This window comes from Dryobates pubescens, chromosome 15 (assembly GCF_014839835.1).
Source record: "Dryobates pubescens isolate bDryPub1 chromosome 15, bDryPub1.pri, whole genome shotgun sequence".
In the NCBI taxonomy this organism is placed as follows: domain Eukaryota; kingdom Metazoa; phylum Chordata; class Aves; order Piciformes; family Picidae; genus Dryobates; species Dryobates pubescens.
The window spans coordinates 5,488,460-5,505,663 of NC_071626.1; the positions used below are offsets into that span (position 1 = coordinate 5,488,460).

General features: G+C 50.8%; 7 protein-coding genes across 7 annotated transcripts; 4 read left to right on the forward strand and 3 right to left on the reverse strand.

Moving 5' to 3' along the window:
- The first annotated feature begins 1,194 nt into the window (after positions 1-1,194).
- Positions 1,195-1,878, forward strand: LOC104298457 (histone H1.11L). Its single transcript, XM_009898523.2, has one exon. It carries the CDS (start codon positions 1,195-1,197, stop codon positions 1,876-1,878), a length of 684 nt encoding a protein of 227 aa, XP_009896825.2.
- Positions 1,879-2,612: 734 nt separating this feature from the next.
- LOC104298478 (histone H2A) lies at positions 2,613-3,002 on the reverse strand. Its single transcript, XM_009898546.2, has one exon. It carries the CDS (start codon positions 3,000-3,002, stop codon positions 2,613-2,615), a length of 390 nt encoding a protein of 129 aa, XP_009896848.2.
- A 347-nt stretch (positions 3,003-3,349) lies between these two features.
- On the forward strand, positions 3,350-3,780 carry LOC128897868 (histone H2B 5). Its single transcript, XM_054167986.1, has one exon. It carries the CDS (start codon positions 3,350-3,352, stop codon positions 3,728-3,730), a length of 381 nt encoding a protein of 126 aa, XP_054023961.1. The 3' UTR covers positions 3,731-3,780.
- Positions 3,781-5,275: 1,495 nt separating this feature from the next.
- Positions 5,276-5,692, forward strand: LOC104298460 (histone H3). Its single transcript, XM_009898526.2, has one exon. The coding sequence runs from the start codon at positions 5,282-5,284 to the stop codon at positions 5,690-5,692; it is 411 nt and encodes a 136-aa protein (XP_009896828.1). The 5' UTR covers positions 5,276-5,281.
- A 2,872-nt stretch (positions 5,693-8,564) lies between these two features.
- LOC104298461 (histone H2B 5) lies at positions 8,565-8,995 on the reverse strand. Its single transcript, XM_009898527.2, has one exon. It carries the CDS (start codon positions 8,993-8,995, stop codon positions 8,615-8,617), a length of 381 nt encoding a protein of 126 aa, XP_009896829.1. The 3' UTR covers positions 8,565-8,614.
- Positions 8,996-9,327: 332 nt separating this feature from the next.
- Positions 9,328-9,717, forward strand: LOC128897862 (histone H2A-IV). The gene has a single exon (XM_054167934.1). The coding sequence runs from the start codon at positions 9,328-9,330 to the stop codon at positions 9,715-9,717; it is 390 nt and encodes a 129-aa protein (XP_054023909.1).
- A 549-nt stretch (positions 9,718-10,266) lies between these two features.
- Positions 10,267-11,071, reverse strand: LOC104301966 (histone H1.10). Its single transcript, XM_009902427.2, has one exon. It carries the CDS (start codon positions 10,927-10,929, stop codon positions 10,267-10,269), a length of 663 nt encoding a protein of 220 aa, XP_009900729.2. The 5' UTR covers positions 10,930-11,071.
- Positions 11,072-17,204: the final 6,133 nt, after the last annotated feature.

Sequence of the window (17,204 nt, forward strand, 5' to 3'; positions counted from 1 at the left end):
CTCTCTACCTGTATTCACATTACCTACTGGCAAAATTAGGCTTTTTCTTAAGCCATTAATACAGACATATAAATTCATCCAGTACAGTAACATTTTAAGTAATCTTATATTTGTATCACATTCAAAGATTAAATATTAAATGAGAATCTTTGTAATTTGAGTGCTTGATTGATTGGTCTAAACTGATTCCTGGAATTATCCCTTTAAAGACCTTGGAAATTATTAAACCAAATGCAGTCTGGAATGATCAAGGAGCTGTTTCTCCCTGGCTTTGAATTAAGGTAAAACACTTAAAAGTATCTGAATATTTTTTTGCAAGGAGACAATTTTAAGAAGAAATTAAAAAGCTGTCTCTATGAATCCCCTTTGTGATAACTAAATAATCTTCCTAATGACTACCACACCACTTGTCATGGATTTATTATTTTAAGAGATTACTCCTCTACCTGGGGATTTTAAATCTATATGACTACAAAAAGCCCTTTTTCTCATGGAGAAGAGTCCTTTGCTGGAGGTTGAAGGATTATTTTAAAGAGCAGCTTTTCCCACATTAACATTTAGTGTGAAAATTGTAATTCTTTTACTTTGTATTAGCTGGGAGTAGAACTAAATAAGTCACTATGTCCAAAAGTTTCATTAATTTGAAGAGATGGAGCCGTGTTACGGCTAAGACCTTATAACCCAGATGTAGAGCTGAGGAGCTACATTGTGTTACTTCCTTCTTTTCAAAGCTACTTTACGTTTAAATAGTGCTGCGATATTCCCTCCATTTTCCACTACCTGGATGAAAAACCCTCTCAGGAACACGAATCCACTGTCGGTGTGACAGTGCTGCCACAAATAAGGTTTTAATTCAAAAGGAAAATTCAAAATCACTCTTTCTGGCTCTGCATACAATACCCAAACAGAAGGATTATTGGCCTGCATGGAACCCATTTTGACTCTCAGCTGAAAGAAACGCTAAAACACAAAAAAATCTCAATTTCCCAGCAAAAATGAGAGGAAGTAAGGTGCCGCGAACGTGTTTTTCTGACGAAAAGCACACTTTTTTCAAAATGAAGAAACACAAGCCCAGCAGCACAGAGCAGGGCGGTGCGGGCTCGGCAATGAACCAATCAGCGCCTATCCTCCTACTATAAAAGGAGGCGCTCGCCGCACGCTTTCAGAAGCTGTAGTGGGTTTGCGTGTGGCATCATGTCTGAGACTGCTCCAGCGCCAGCTGCCGAAGCAGCGCCTGCGGCCGTGGCCGCTCCGGCTCCTGCCGCTAAGGCTGCTGCTAAGAAGCCGAAGAAGGCGGCGGGCAGCTCTAAAGCCCGTAAGCCAGCTGGCCCCAGCGTCACCGAGCTGATTATTAAGGCCGTGTCCGCTTCCAAGGAGCGCAAGGGACTCTCCCTCGCTGCGCTGAAGAAGGCATTGGCTGCTGGTGGTTACGATGTGGAGAAGAACAACAGCCGCATCAAGATTGGGCTTAAGAGCCTCGTCGGTAAGGGCACCCTAGTGCAGACCAAGGGCACCGGTGCCTCCGGTTCTTTCCGCCTTAGTAAGAAACCTGGAGAAGTTAAAGAAAAAGCTCCGAAGAAGCGTGCAGCTACGGCTAAGCCTAAGAAGCCAGCTGCTAAGAAGCCTGCTAGTGCTGCTAAGAAGCCAAAGAAGGCTGTGACAGCGAAGAAGAGTCCTAAGAAGGTGAAGAAGCCGACAGCAGCTGCAGCCAAGAAAGCAGTTAAGAGCCCCAAGAAAGTGACTAAAGCTGCAAAGCCCAAAAAAGTGGTAGCCAAGAGTCCAGCCAAGGCGAAGGTCGTGAAGGCAAAAGCAGCCAAGCCCAAGGCCACCAAACCTAAAGCGGCCAAGGCAAAGAAGGCAGCGGCCAAGAAGAAGTAAGCCCCGGTGGAAGAATTTTCTTCTGTACCTCAACCCAACGGCTCTTTTAAGAGCCACCCAAATATTCTCAAAAAGTGCTGAAAAAGATAGTTTCTTTCATTTTGTCTAACATAGCAAAAAATTTCAGTGCCACCCAAGCTTGCTCTTAGAAGCTGAGTGTGCAGTGATTTGGAGGCCCTTAAAAAGCGGCCTTTGATGCTTTAATCACTGCTTTCCTACACTCTCGGGTAGATCGTACACTCATTTTGAGAGTCTTAGGTACTTAGAGACCTGATCTTAAATCCTTAGATTTCCGAGTGCGTTCTTAGCGGTAAAGGCAGCTATGTGAGAGGTGAGGAAGCAGAGGGTAGGGGAGGAGAGGGTTAGGGGCTGCTCACAACTGGTTACTGCAAATGGAGCAGGGGTTCTTTCGTGCAATTACGATGACTGTAGAAATGCAATCATTAAAAGTTAAGGGTTGCCAGCCTGCAGAGCATCGCAAAATTGTCAAGCACCCAGACAGGAAGATATACTTAATAACAGACCTTAAAAAAACTACTTGAAAACCGAAATCAGTATTTTTATCACAAAGTTGTTTGCCCAATTCTTTTTACCTTAAAAGTAAATAATTAACAATTGTTTACCAAGCACTAATGAACTCGATTTAAGCAACTTCGCTCTTTAAGGATCTTGTAGGTGGCTCTGAAAAGAGCCTTTGTGTTTGTCTGGAAGTAAGTTTTCGCGAGTTTTAAGATTTACTTCGTTTTAGCCTTGTGGGTGTCGGTCTTCTTGGGCAGCAGCACGGCCTGGATGTTGGGCAGCACTCCACCCTGCGCGATCGTCACCTTGCCCAGCAGCTTGTTCAGCTCCTCGTCGTTGCGGATGGCCAGCTGCAAGTGGCGGGGAATGATGCGCGTCTTCTTGTTGTCGCGGGCAGCGTTGCCTGCCAGCTCCAGGATTTCAGCAGTCAGGTACTCCAGCACGGCCGCCAGGTACACCGGGGCGCCGGCACCCACTCGCTCCGCGTAGTTGCCTTTGCGCAGCAACCGGTGAACACGGCCCACGGGGAACTGGAGGCCGGCCCGTGAGGAGCGCGACTTGGCCTTGGCCCGAGCCTTCCCGCCTTGCTTCCCGCGTCCAGACATCGCAGCGATGACACAAACAAAACACAACAGCACAAATACCAAGTCGCTCCTAAGCCGCGACCGAAGCTTATATACTTCTGGAGTGGAGCGGCAGAGGCTGTGATGATTGGCTACGGAAGAGGCTCTGTGTCGGCAGCCAATAGGAATGCGAATCGAGAGATAGCCAATAGCAGAAGCAAGCACGGCGTGTCGACAGCCAGTCGAACTTCCAACCAATGGGGATGTGTCCCTGACGAGCCGCTGGGTACTCAGCGCTGCTATAAATAAGGAAACTAAGAGCAGCGACAGCATCCGTTAACTTGCATTGGTTCGCTTCGTGTTGCGACAGGAAGGTGTTTGTTTGCGCTATGCCTGAGCCGGCCAAGTCTGCTCCTGCGCCCAAGAAGGGCTCCAAGAAAGCGGTGACCAAGACCCAGAAAAAGGGTGACAAGAAACGGCGCAAGAGTCGTAAGGAGAGCTACTCCATCTACGTGTACAAGGTGCTGAAGCAGGTGCACCCCGACACGGGCATCTCCTCCAAGGCCATGGGCATCATGAACTCCTTCGTCAACGACATCTTCGAGCGCATTGCCGGTGAGGCTTCTCGCCTGGCGCACTACAACAAGCGCTCCACCATCACCTCGCGGGAGATCCAGACGGCCGTGCGGCTGCTGCTGCCCGGTGAGCTGGCCAAGCACGCCGTGTCCGAGGGCACCAAGGCTGTCACCAAGTACACTAGCTCCAAGTAAGCCGTCTGAGTGTTCTCAGACTTTCTTCTACCCAAAGGCTCTTTTAAGAGCCACCCACGTATTCAATAAAAGAGCTGGCGCTGGGGTGTTTCTCTGCTCCGCAGTCCCAAGGGTTTTGCTGGGAAACAATACTGTCAAAGTGATGTTAATTGTTCGGAATGTGGGGGGTATGTGTTTATGGTAACCGGGATGTTGCCCACCTCCTTTTAACTCCAACAGAATGCTCGCGATTTTCTGAAAGCGCCCCCGAAACCGGCTTCACTTTACCCTACGCTTTAAAAGGGGGTTCTGAGGGTGGACAGTTATGTAAGTGTTCTCGTTAAACTCCCGAAATAAGCGTGTCCTGCATAGGCGTGCTTCCACTTTTCGCGTGAGGCAGTCCAGCGAACTGGGGCTAACAGGAAAAGCACACACCATTCCCCATAACCGTGCGCTTTCTTTACGCTCCAAGCCGGACAGCCCCACACATACGCACCGTTAGCGTGCAGGCGCACAGAACCAAACAGAAGCAAACCGGAGCCTCACGGCATTCCTTCCCCCGAACCGCGCAGCCCGCATGTAGCACCGAGCACAGGCTCAACTCACGCCCATCCCCTCCCGCACTCTTCCCCTATCTCTCGTGCGCTTCTCCACCGCCGCGTTGCCCCGCGCCCCCTAATACCAGCAGCCCGAGGGAGCCGGGGCCAGGCGGTCGGAATGTAGGACCCGGAGCCACGCAGCTGCTGCTGCTGCCGGGCTGGGTCCGACCTGAGTGAGGACTGCGCGTCCTTCCGCAGCAGGCGGGCCCGGCCCTGCGAGGCATCAGCTGCCGGCAGAGCGCTGATTGGTCTCGGAGACGCTCGCGGCTCCGATCCCGTCCTCGCCTCACCAAGGCGCACTCCTCCGAACACAGCCGCGCCTTGAACCGGGGAAGCAGAAAAAGCAGGAACCATCCGCGGTGTGCGAAGTATGGGCTGCCGCCCGCGCCTACACCGTTCCTGCAGCCACCCCGAACTGAACGCCGTTACGGAGTGGGACAAAACGGCGTGCACTCGGGACACGGAGGCTGCCAAGCCAGGGAGCGTTATCCGGCAGTCCCGATGGCGGGGAGGAGAGTTTGCGTGGGGACGAGGGAGACGGGTCGGGAAGAGGAGGTGGCGTGGGCGACTGGATCCTGCTGCACCGGTTACCTACGGCCACCTCACCGTCGCCCAAACTGCTGTTCTCGGGGACGGGCCAAGCATTTCTCGTCAGACACCGAAAGAGACGGTGTAGGGCCAGAAAAAGACAAGCGGCCGGGCCGGGGCAGGCCATGGCGGGAGTGATAATGGGGGAAAGGGAAAGGCAGGCCGGTTCGGAGGCTCTGGTGGCAGAGGGGGCGTGGCGGGGGGGAAGGGAAGGCTCCCTGAAGCGAGGCGCGGGCTTTTCGAACGCTCGCGACGCCCAATGGCAGCCAGATTTGCGCAGTCAGCCAATCGGCAGGAAGCTGCGGCTATAAATGCCGTCGCCGCGGCGCTAGTGCCATAGTTCAGTGTCTTTGGGGAAAGAGCTTGGAGTGGTGTGTGTCCAGCTATGGCGCGTACAAAGCAAACCGCGCGTAAGTCCACCGGCGGGAAAGCTCCCCGCAAGCAGCTGGCCACCAAGGCGGCTCGCAAGAGCGCCCCGGCCACGGGCGGCGTCAAGAAGCCCCATCGCTACCGCCCCGGCACCGTGGCTCTCCGCGAGATCCGGCGCTACCAGAAGTCGACCGAGCTGCTGATCCGCAAGCTGCCCTTCCAGCGCCTGGTGCGGGAGATCGCGCAGGACTTCAAGACCGACCTGCGCTTCCAGAGCTCGGCCGTGATGGCGCTGCAGGAGGCGAGCGAGGCCTACTTGGTGGGGCTGTTCGAGGACACCAACCTGTGTGCCATCCACGCTAAGCGTGTCACCATCATGCCCAAGGACATCCAGCTGGCCCGCCGCATTCGCGGTGAGCGTGCTTGAAGTTCCTGCTCTCACCTGCCCTTGGTTCCAGCAAGCATCAGCATACACTATATAGACCCAAAGGCTCTTTTAAGAGCCACTCACACTCACAGTAAAAAGAGCTGTATTGCTTCTGGATTTCATTTGTTAGGTTTGTTTGCTATCTAGACAAATCGGTGTGGTTATGTTATATTGTTTAGCTGTACTGCTTTTATCACATTCATACAGTTTCATTTTTTAAAATTTCTGGTGGTTTTGGTATATTTTCTTCCTAGTGAAGTTGAAGTACAATGATATTCGACCTGAATGGGATCAAGGTAGAAACCGTTTTTCATTTTAGTGTGTATTAGTGGAGTCTCAACTGACAATAATGAAAAGACACAAAATAGCAAAAAAAAAGAACCCAAACAAGCCTCCTCAAGAACTTGCAGTACTGTAGCCTTCTGTATAATTATTTCATAATTGCTTTTTCAGAAATTACATGGGAAGTACTGACATTCATGCTCAGTCCTTGAGCCAGAGCTCAGTTGTCATTCCCCCTCCCTGGCTTTCCCCTCAAAATAGCCTGGTGCAGGCACAGCAACGTAAAAAACCTGTTTGCCTGATATTCTCTGCTCACCACATTCTACTACATTGACCTCAATCATACCTTCAGTATCTCTCTCCTCTCGAACCCAGCTCATTAAGTGCAATCTGGGGCATTAGCAAATCACTGCTGGCAAATTGCAGATTATTTGCAAATTCGGTATTTTGTGAAAATACAGAGTAAATTATTAAGATATATGTGAACAGCAAGAAAACAAAACAGAAAAATACTGAAATCTTAGAAAAAACAATTCATACCTTCAAAGCTGTACTCATCTAAAACCAGCGCTTCAGCTCTTTTTATTGTGAGTTTAAGTGGCTCTTAAAAGAGCCTTTGGGTCTAATATAGTGTATGCTGATGTTTGCTGGAACCAAGGGCAGGTGAGAGCAGGAACTTTAAGCACGCTCACCGCGAATGCGGCGGGCCAGCTGGATGTCCTTGGGCATGATGGTGACACGCTTAGCGTGGATGGCACACAGGTTGGTGTCCTCGAACAGCCCCACCAGGTAGGCCTCGCTCGCCTCCTGCAGCGCCATCACGGCCGAGCTCTGGAAGCGCAGGTCGGTCTTGAAGTCCTGCGCGATCTCCCGCACCAGGCGCTGGAAGGGCAGCTTGCGGATCAGCAGCTCGGTCGACTTCTGGTAGCGCCGGATCTCGCGGAGAGCCACGGTGCCGGGGCGGTAGCGATGGGGCTTCTTGACGCCGCCCGTGGCCGGGGCGCTCTTGCGAGCCGCCTTGGTGGCCAGCTGCTTGCGGGGAGCTTTCCCGCCGGTGGACTTACGCGCGGTTTGCTTTGTACGCGCCATAGCTGGACACACACCACTCCAAGCTCTTTCCCCAAAGACACTGAACTATGGCACTAGCGCCGCGGCGACGGCATTTATAGCCGCAGCTTCCTGCCGATTGGCTGACTGCGCAAATCTGGCTGCCATTGGGCGTCGCGAGCGTTCGAAAAGCCCGCGCCTCGCTTCAGGGAGCCTTCCCTTCCCCCCCGCCACGCCCCCTCTGCCTCCAGCGCCTCCGAACCGGCCTGCCTTTCCCTTTCCCCCATTATCACTCCCGCCATGGCCTGCCCCGGCCCGGCCGCTTGTCTTTTTCTGGCCCTACACCGTCTCTTTCGGTGTCTGACGAGAAATGCTTGGCCCGTCCCCGAGAACAGCAGTTTGGGCGACGGTGAGGTGGCCGTAGGTAACCGGTGCAGCAGGATCCAGTCGCCCACGCCACCTCCTCTTCCCGACCCGTCTCCCTCGTCCCCACGCAAACACTCCTCCCCGCCATCGGGACTGCCGGATAACGCTCCCTGGCTTGGCAGCCTCCGTGTCCCGAGTGCACGCCGTTTTGTCCCACTCCGTAACGGCGTTCAGTACGGGGTGGCTGCAGGAACGGTGTAGGCGCGGGCGGCAGCCCACACTTCGCACACCGCGGATGTTTCCTGCTTTTTCTGCTTCCCCGGTTCAAGGCGCGGCTGTGTTCGGAGGAGTGCCCCTTGGTGAGGCGAGGACGGGATCGGAGCCGCGAGCGTCTCCGAGACCAATCAGCGCTCTGCCGGCAGCTGATGCCTCGCAGGGCCGGGCCCGCCTGCTGCGGAAGGACGCGCAGTCCTCACTCAGGTCGGACCCAGCCCGGCAGCAGCAGCAGCTGCGTGGCTCCGGGTCCTACATTCCGACCGCCTGGCCCCGGCTCCCTCGGGCTGCTGGTATTAGGGGGCGCGGGGCAACGCGGCGGTGGAGAAGCGCACGAGAGATAGGGGAAGAGTGCGGGAGGGGATGGGCGTGAGTTGAGCCTGTGCTCGGTGCTACATGCGGGCTGCGCGGTTCGGGGGAAGGAATGCCGTGAGGCTCCGGTTTGCTTCTGTTTGGTTCTGTGCGCCTGCACGCTAACGGTGCGTATGTGTGGGGCTGTCCGGCTTGGAGCGTAAAGAAAGCGCACGGTTATGGGGAATGGTGTGTGCTTTTCCTGTTAGCCCCAGTTCGCTGGACTGCCTCACGCGAAAAGTGGAAGCACGCCTATGCAGGGCACGCTTATTTCGGGAGTTTAACGAGAACACTTACATAACTGTCCACCCTCAGAACCCCCTTTTAAAGCGTAGGGTAAAGTGAAGCCGGTTTCGGGGGCGCCTTCAGAAAATCGCGAGCATTCTGTTGGAGTTAAAAGGAGGTGGGCAACATCCCGGTTACCATAAACACATACCCCCCACATTCCGAACAATTAACATCACTTTGACAGTATTGTTTCCCAGCAAAACCCTTGGGACTGCGGAGCAGAGAAACACCCCAGCGCCAGCTCTTTTATTGAATACGTGGGTGGCTCTTAAAAGAGCCTTTGGGTAGAAGAAAGTCTGAGAACACTCAGACGGCTTACTTGGAGCTAGTGTACTTGGTGACAGCCTTGGTGCCCTCGGACACGGCGTGCTTGGCCAGCTCACCGGGCAGCAGCAGCCGCACGGCCGTCTGGATCTCCCGCGAGGTGATGGTGGAGCGCTTGTTGTAGTGCGCCAGGCGAGAAGCCTCACCGGCAATGCGCTCGAAGATGTCGTTGACGAAGGAGTTCATGATGCCCATGGCCTTGGAAGAGATGCCCGTGTCGGGGTGCACCTGCTTCAGCACCTTGTACACGTAGATAGAGTAACTCTCCTTGCGGCTCTTGCGCCGTTTCTTGTCACCCTTTTTCTGGGTCTTGGTCACCGCTTTCTTGGAGCCCTTCTTGGGCGCAGGAGCAGACTTGGCTGGCTCAGGCATTGTAAGCAAGCTCCCAATACCTCTGCCAAACAGCACACAGAAGTGAATGAAAAGGCACTACCGAGCGTCCTCCTTTTATAGCGACTGTATGCAAATTAGGGTTCACTCACGCCTTAGTTTCTATTGGCTAATGTTATCTTTTACATTCAGAGATTTCTTTTCTCATCTCCATTGGTTGAAACTCAATCCGTCTTCCCATTGGCTGTTTTCTCAATGTCTCCCTGTCAGCCTATCGTAATTCACGCCTTTCCCTGGGAAGGCATAAAAGAGCGAGTTGAGAAGCTGTTTTCGCTTGTGTATACGGCGGGTTTTGTAACTTGTGGTCTACTACCATGTCTGGGCGCGGGAAGCAAGGCGGGAAGGCTCGGGCCAAGGCCAAGTCGCGCTCCTCACGGGCCGGCCTCCAGTTCCCCGTGGGCCGTGTTCACCGCCTGCTGCGCAAGGGCAACTACGCGGAGCGAGTGGGTGCCGGCGCCCCGGTGTACCTGGCGGCCGTGCTGGAGTACCTGACGGCTGAAATCCTGGAGCTGGCAGGCAACGCTGCCCGCGACAACAAGAAGACGCGCATCATTCCCCGCCACTTGCAGCTGGCCATCCGCAACGACGAGGAGCTGAACAAGCTGCTGGGCAAGGTGACGATCGCGCAGGGCGGAGTGCTGCCCAACATCCAGGCCGTGCTGCTGCCCAAGAAGACTGACAGCCATAAGGCTAAAGCTAAGTGAAACCGATCAACTGTGCCAGCATAATTTTTTCACCCTAAGGAACCCAAAGGCTCTTTTCAGAGCCACCAACAAATTCAGAAAAAGAGCATGAAATTGTTACATACAAGGCAGTTTCAAAATCTGCCAGCTGAGACTTGAAAAACCCGTGATAGCTACTTGAACACATCCCCGTGCTCGCACCCTTTGCTCTCTTGTCTCCCGCCGTGTGGGGCGGATTCCCCAAGTAGTAGCTCTGCCCTTCCAAAGCTCTTAGCCAATCTCAGTGCCGCTTGAGCTTTGCTAAGATGATAGCACCCCGCCCCTCCCGGCCACGCTAGGCGGTGGTTGAGAAGTAGCATTGAAAGCTGTTGCTTGTACGTCCCAAGCCCATTTCTGAACTAAAGCAGTTTTACCCTGCAGAACCCGCTGAAAACTTCCTTTGGAACTCTCCCCTACCTCCCCCGTTCCCCCTTCCAAAGTGCTAATCAGTGTTACAGCGCTTTTAAGAATATTTGGGTGGCTCTTAAAAGAGCCGTTGTGTTCAATACGGACAAATTTCTCCACTGCAGCTTACTTCTTCTTGGCCGCTACCTTCTTCACCTTTGCGGCTTTAGGCTTGGCTGCCTTGGGCTTGGCTGCTTTGGCCTTCACGACCTTCGCCTTGGCTGGACTCTTGGCCGCCACTTTTTTTGGCTTTGCAGCTTTAGCCACTTTCTTCGGGCTCTTTGCCGTTTTCTTGGCGGCTGCTGCTGGCTTCTTGACCTTCTTGGGGCTTTTCTTCGCTGTCACTGCTTTCTTGGGCTTCTTAGGTGTGCTGGCAGCCTTCTTGGCCACTGGCTTCTTGGGCTTGGCTGCAGCTACCCGCTTCTTGGGGGCTTTCTCCTTCACTTCTCCAGGCTTCTTACTAAGGCGGAAAGAGCCAGACGCCCCAATGCCCTTGGTCTGCACTAGGGTGCCCTTGCCGACGAGACTCTTGAGCCCTATCTTGATGCGGCTGTTGTTCTTCTCCACATCGTAACCACCAGCAGCCAATGCCTTCTTTAGAGCAGCAAGAGAGAGCCCCTTGCGCTCCTTAGAAGCAGACACAGCCTTGATGATGAGCTCGGTGACGCTGGGGCCCGCTGGCTTACGGGCTTTAGAGCTGCCCGCCGCCTTCTTCGGCTTTTTAGCAGCAGCCTTGGCGGCTGGGGCCGGGGCGGCAGCAGGCGCTGCAGCTGGGACGGTCTCGGACATTTTGCAGCTTTCGCAGTTCTCGGCAGCGGCAGCCGCGGCGCCTCCTTTTATAGCAGCGCGGCGGGCGCTGATTGGTGCCGGCCGTCCCCTCCGCCCCGCCGCCAGCCAGTGTTCTGCGCTCTGGTTGTGTTTCTTCGGGGATAATAAAAAGTGTTTTTACTATTTTATCTGCCGTGAAATGGCTCCTTTTCTACACCCGGGGCCCCGTGGAAGTGCCTATTTTCACCCAGCGCTGTCTTGTAGCGAAAAGAGGTGTTTGTGCGGAGAGAGGACAATAAATCCCGACTCCTGGAACCGAACAGACATTGAAAATGCCAAAGTTTTGTTTTTCTTCGGAAATTTTAAGTTCTCCTTTAAAGTTAAGGTGAGACAGGAAAATCACTGTTAATCTTCAGACGGTCTTCTTCACATCAGAGCAGAAATCTAACGTTTAGAAGCTCATTCTTTAAAATAAAATAGTTTCAAAGAGAGTGAGGTAGCACAAACTTCCACAAGCCGTTCGTCTGCTTCTCAGCGAGGTTTAGACCTCTGGCTACTGCAAAACACTTCATGAGGGATTTTTTTCCCCTCCCTTCCTCTGCTTCTAAAGCTAAAGTTTCCAGAGGCTATGCATGAAATCATAGGCAGCATGTACTTTATTTACTGTAGAACGGGCTACTTTCTTTGCAGTCCTTCGGTGGTGTTGACGTAGCAAAAGGCTCTCTGATGTTCAAGGGCTAAATTGGGATGCACAACCCAAAGTTGAAAACGTTTGTGTTGAATCACTGAGTTTCATGTATGTCTCTGGCATCCAGAAACCAACCACGCTCTAAATAAAGCAGACAGTGCTATTTCTATAAAGTCTATTGGTATGATTCAGGAACATGGGGAAAGATTGGCAAAGATCTAGTCTGCAAGAGATGTGAGAGCACCATCTTGCTCCTATTTTGATGCCAAGCTAGGAAGAAGAAACACAATTTGTGCTCACTGTTCTTTTGCCAGGTTAGATCAAGTCATGGGAAGCTTCTGTTCACGAAGCTTTTAGTTACAGCACAGTGATGTAAAGTTCCTTATCCATCACGTGGGGACTACTCTGCTAGTGTGCACACCTCCTTGTCAGCTGTGAATTTGTGTCTCAGGTAGGAGTACCTAATGCATTTACCTTGAAGTTTAATGTCCATCAGCCAGTTTAGCACCATCATAGTGCTGCATTTGTGCCTGATTTGCACAAACTCCACTCACACAGCTTATGTAGGATGCTGACCAGACCACCAACTTCACCATTTCAGCAAAATGCAAGATCTGTGAGTGGAAAAAATCCCCAAACAACTAACAAAACAAAACACCTCACTCTTCTCTCTCATTCTACCCACTCTGGCCAAGGAGAGGATCACTGCCTTTACTTGCTATCAGCAGCTAAGCATATTTGCTGTTACCTGATTAATCTAGAGCAACCTGATCTAGTGTGAGGTACCCCCGTCCATGGCAGGGGGGTTGGAACTAGATGATCCTTGAGGTCCCTTCCAACCCTAACAATTCTATGATAGACACTGGACCTGTTTCTTCTATTGACTACTGTGATCCATAGTTTGGGAACAGACCTCTTGCAGAAGTGCACTCACTTGCACTTAGGCACCTCTGACACCTCCTTTAGTAACTGATAGCTTTACTAACTGGTAACTGATTCTTCTGACTTCATTTCTTCATCCATCACTGACCCACTGTGGCCAAATCCATCCAGGCTACAGCAGAGAAGCTGTTAACTTACTGCAGAGAAGGCAGGGAAATGAGCTGCCACTTCACAAAACCAAGGTCACAGTGGCTCAGCACAAGAGGAGAAACACAGTTGAGGGAGAAGAGATTTGGTCCCTTGCTCTGTGTTGCTGGAGGGCAGGGCCTGAAGGTGACATTCCCTGCACTTTTCCTAGAGGACGCTGGGCTGCAGAGTCTGCAAAAGAAAGAAGTTCAGCACAGATGTCCAGAAGCTGAAGCGCTGCCCTGAACTAAGTGGAAAGATAGCTGCTGTCATCACTGCACCTCTGAAAGCAGGAGAGCTGCATGGAGCTGGGCAAGCAGAAGTCTTCAGAGAAGAGCTGGAGGAGGAGGGATGCTTCTGGTGGGGTTTCTTTTGTCACCTTCTTTTAAAGTACATGGAAGGGGCATTATGTAAAGTTTCATTTTGAGACCCTGAATTCATCCATGCCTTTTATTCCTTTTCCACTAGAACTCCTCTGGCAGTTCTGAACCCACAAACAGCTCCTAAGTGGTTTTTAAATCTTAGCTGCACAAAGCAATATTCTTTCCTTACTGCTGACATATATTGAAATGAGAAGTCCTATGCAGTCATAGGACATGCATCACATCCACATTCAGTTAAAAAAAAAGATGAAATTTTGTCCCAGGGGCCTTACAAGGGAAGATTCCTGTTGGCCTGCAGGTGCCTTTCCTTTTGCAATATATATAAAGAAAAGAATAAAACTAGAGCAAAGTAGATTTAGATTAAATATTAGGAAGAAGTTCTTTACTATGAGGGTGGTGAGACATTAGAATGGGTTGCCCAGTGGTGGACATCTCATCCCTACAAATGTTTAAGACCAGGCTGGATGAGGCTTTAAGCAACCTCATCTGGTAGGAGGTGTCTGTGCCCTTGGTGGGGCAGGAGGGTGGAACTGGATGATTTTTGAGGTCCTTTCCAAGTCAAGCCATTCTATGATTCCATGAATACTATGGCTTTGAAGGCTGAATTAGTGCTCTCAGCAAGCTGCCTAGAATCAGAAGTTTTCATTCAAATCAGAACTTTTTCATTAGAATTGGGACTCTGGAATAGTTTTCCCAGGGAGGTCGTGGATGCCTCCTCCCTTGGGGGTGTTCAAGGCCACGTGGGATGAGGCTGTGAGCAGCTGAGTCTATTTGTGAGGCATCCCTGACTGTAGCAGGGAAGTTGGAGTGGATGATCTCTAAGGTCCCTTTCCAATCTAACCATTCCATGCATCTATGAATTGGAAGTTTTCCCATTTAAAAATGGGGAAGTTTCACACTCCAGTCCTAGAAAAAGGGAATTTTAAGTCATCACCTGGTCAATATTACAAAGCTGTGATAGGTCACAGGGTAGCCTCACAGAGCACTCACCTGAAACTGTGGCCACCTACATTCACCGCTTGGTTCTGCCCATGACGCACTGAGCAAACCACCAACTTCTTCCCTGCCTCTGTTTCCAGGCACATCAGGAGAGAGAAAATACCTCCCAAGTTCATGGAAATTGCTGCAGAAGGGCAAGAAAGTGTGAGTTGCCATATTGGTAACCAGAGGTCCTGGATCCACAGTGATGTGATTTTTGAGTATACATCAGGAAATGAGTCAGCCACCGTATGCTTCCTGAAATATAAAAGGTGGTGAGAAGTAGGCAGCCTCATAACTGATGCCTTTTACAGTCTATGGAAGGAAGGGCTCCTATTGAGGAGGAGATTTTAGAGAAAGAGACTGCTTTTTGCCTATGCTTCTCCATGGCCACTCCTGGAGACCTGCCTATAGAATGGCTAAGGAAGAAAAAGTGTTCCAGGTGCAATGTCTGTACTACAGATGAAAGAAGGATGCTTAATCTTCAGACACCTCTCTAAAGACACAAAATAGAGCAACATATTTGCTTTCTGAGTCCCGATCCAGCTCCCTGACTGCACTGTGATCAAGGGAGGACTGACAATAAGAAAACATAACCACTCTCTCTGCCCAGTTCCTGTTTTCTAAGCCTGCTGAGCTGCTTCAGGTGTGAAAATATTTTTCTAGAGCTATACCAGTCCAACACAAAATGTTGCCTGTACAGTCTGTACAGTCACTTAATCTCTGATGAGAGCAAAGAGAAAATAACCTCCCTTCAGTGACAACCTCCTGCATGCTCACAGCCAGAAAACTCATTCCTCTTTTGATCCAGATGAGGTCCATTGCAGAAATTCCCTCTCCATGTCCAAATGAATACTTGATCCCTGCAGACACTGCTGGTAGTGTTATCATAGAATCATTAAGTTTGGAAAAGAACTCTTCAGATCATCAGGTCCAATCTTCTACTTAACATCTCCAGAAGCACTAGACCATGTCTCAAAGTGCCACATCTACCTGTGTTTCGAGCACCTTCAGGGATGGTGATTCCATCACCTCCCTGGGCAGCCTGCTCTGATGCCTGACCACTCTTCTAGCAAAGGAATTCTTACTAACATCCAACCTAAACTTCCCCTGGTGCAACTTGAGGCCATTACCTTTTGTCCTGTTGTTACTTACTTGACTTGTTTTGACAAGGCAATTCAGGATGGTGTTTTTGTTCCATGAATGTTTGCTCACGGAGCAGGAACAGGCACAGTCAATGCACTTGGCTGATATCCTACTTCATTGGAACTAACAAGAGATGTTTCCATCCCACAGACTGTCCTGTTTAACCTCCCCTGCCCTGATCTTCGTAGCTTTCTCCAAATCCAGCTGAAGTCACACACACACGCTGGTGACCAGAGCCTGGAACAGCCTGTCTCATTATGGAATGCTTTCAAACATTAATTGGGATCTACTGGTAAGGTTACTGAAAGCCAATGCACTCCTTTTTGATGTAATTCACTTTATTTCTGTTAATTTGGGCCTGTTTAGGTTCCCACTGAATCTGAGCAAATGTCTTGCTGTGAAGAGTTAAAATATGTCACTGTTTCAACTGACAGCAGGAAGAAGAACAGTAAAATGGCAGCTTTTAGCCCTAGGATCCAGCAGTTAAGTTTGAAAGTACCAAGCATCACAGAATTCCTTTGTTAAAAAGGTACTATTTGAATGTCAATTTACTCAAATTTACTCAATTATTTGATCAATGTTAATAAATGTAGTGCATCTTTGAAACTCCACCTACAAATGTTATACACTTACATTCAAATGTTACCTTGCAGTAGCTCCAAACTGCTTCAGAATGAACATTTTTCTGCCAAAATCCACTGGAAGGAAGAGAGATGAGGCAATAAAACATCCTTCCTTCCCCTCATTGGTCATCTGCTCCTGCAAAATGCCTTCAGGGCAAATTTTGCATGGGTTTGGCTTCTGCCTGTTTCAAGAGGATGCAGCTACATGGGAAAGGGTGGAGCAGAGGGCCCATTTTTGGCCAGGGTCGTTGCAAAACATCTGCTGTGCCCCTTCCACCTTCAAGCCCAAGCACTTCACAGGCCAAGAATGAAAAGACTGCAGTGGCAGAAAGGTTAGGTGAAAACATACAGCAGGCAGGGTGGTGAGGCCCCTGCCAGCTTTCAGGACTGCCCAGTGAAGGTCAGATCTACCCCACAAGTCTTGAGATGCCTGGTAGTTAAGATTCACTCCAGGCAGGCCCTGGGGACCTACTTGGTGAGTCAGCAGAGGGGCTCACATCTGGGCACATGCACTAATGGCACTGAAATCCTTTCAGTCCCTGGGAGGTGCTCAGAGAAGATGCTTTTCTCCCATCCTGCCCCCACTCCTACCTGCTCACCTTTGTTGGAAAAGATCTCTGTAACTATCAGTGGGAGAGAAGAGCAGCAGTCTCACCAAAGGGATGCTTGTGAGAGTGTCAGCAGGGACAAAACCAGATCACAGCATACTGCTGTAGGGCAGCTCCCTAGGAAATGATGGCTTTTATTCTAGTACACATTTCTTTGTGAAAATGCAGTTGACATGTGCAGCTCCTCATCAGAAGGCCTTACTTTTTGGGTATGCACCTCACTGTTGTCTCTTTAGACAATGAAGGAGCCCAGGGATGGATGATCCCCGTGAGAAACCCTCCTAGGCTGAGATCAACATCTTGTCCTCTATTGTGGCGGGTGGAAATTTCCCCCCAGCATAAACTTTGCCAGACCAGCTCAGCATGGAAGCAAATGAAAGCTGTATTTACAAGCAAAATCTACACTCTACAATGGAATGCAATGGATGTGTACAAAATACACAGGATTTCCAATATTTACAGCTATTTACAATTAACAAACAACACAAGAACCTCCCCCCCCTGGGTCAAAGACACCAGGGAAGCTGTCCCTCTGCCCCCCACCCCACCCTGTCCCAAAGGGAGAAAGGAGCAGAGAAGAAAGTAGCTGTTAGACTTCACCAAAACAATGCAGGCAAGGTCAAGCAGAAGCAGGTTGGTGTCCCTTCAGAGCATGAAGCGAGCAGAGAAGGGAAGCCCCCCAGAATGTTTTGGTACAAGCAGTCGTACAGCAGGTATTTCTCCAGTGAAATTGTTTAGGATTCTCTGTGGGTTTCCTCTTCACAGCCAATAGTGATTTGTTTACATTTGCCTACTTTTCTGC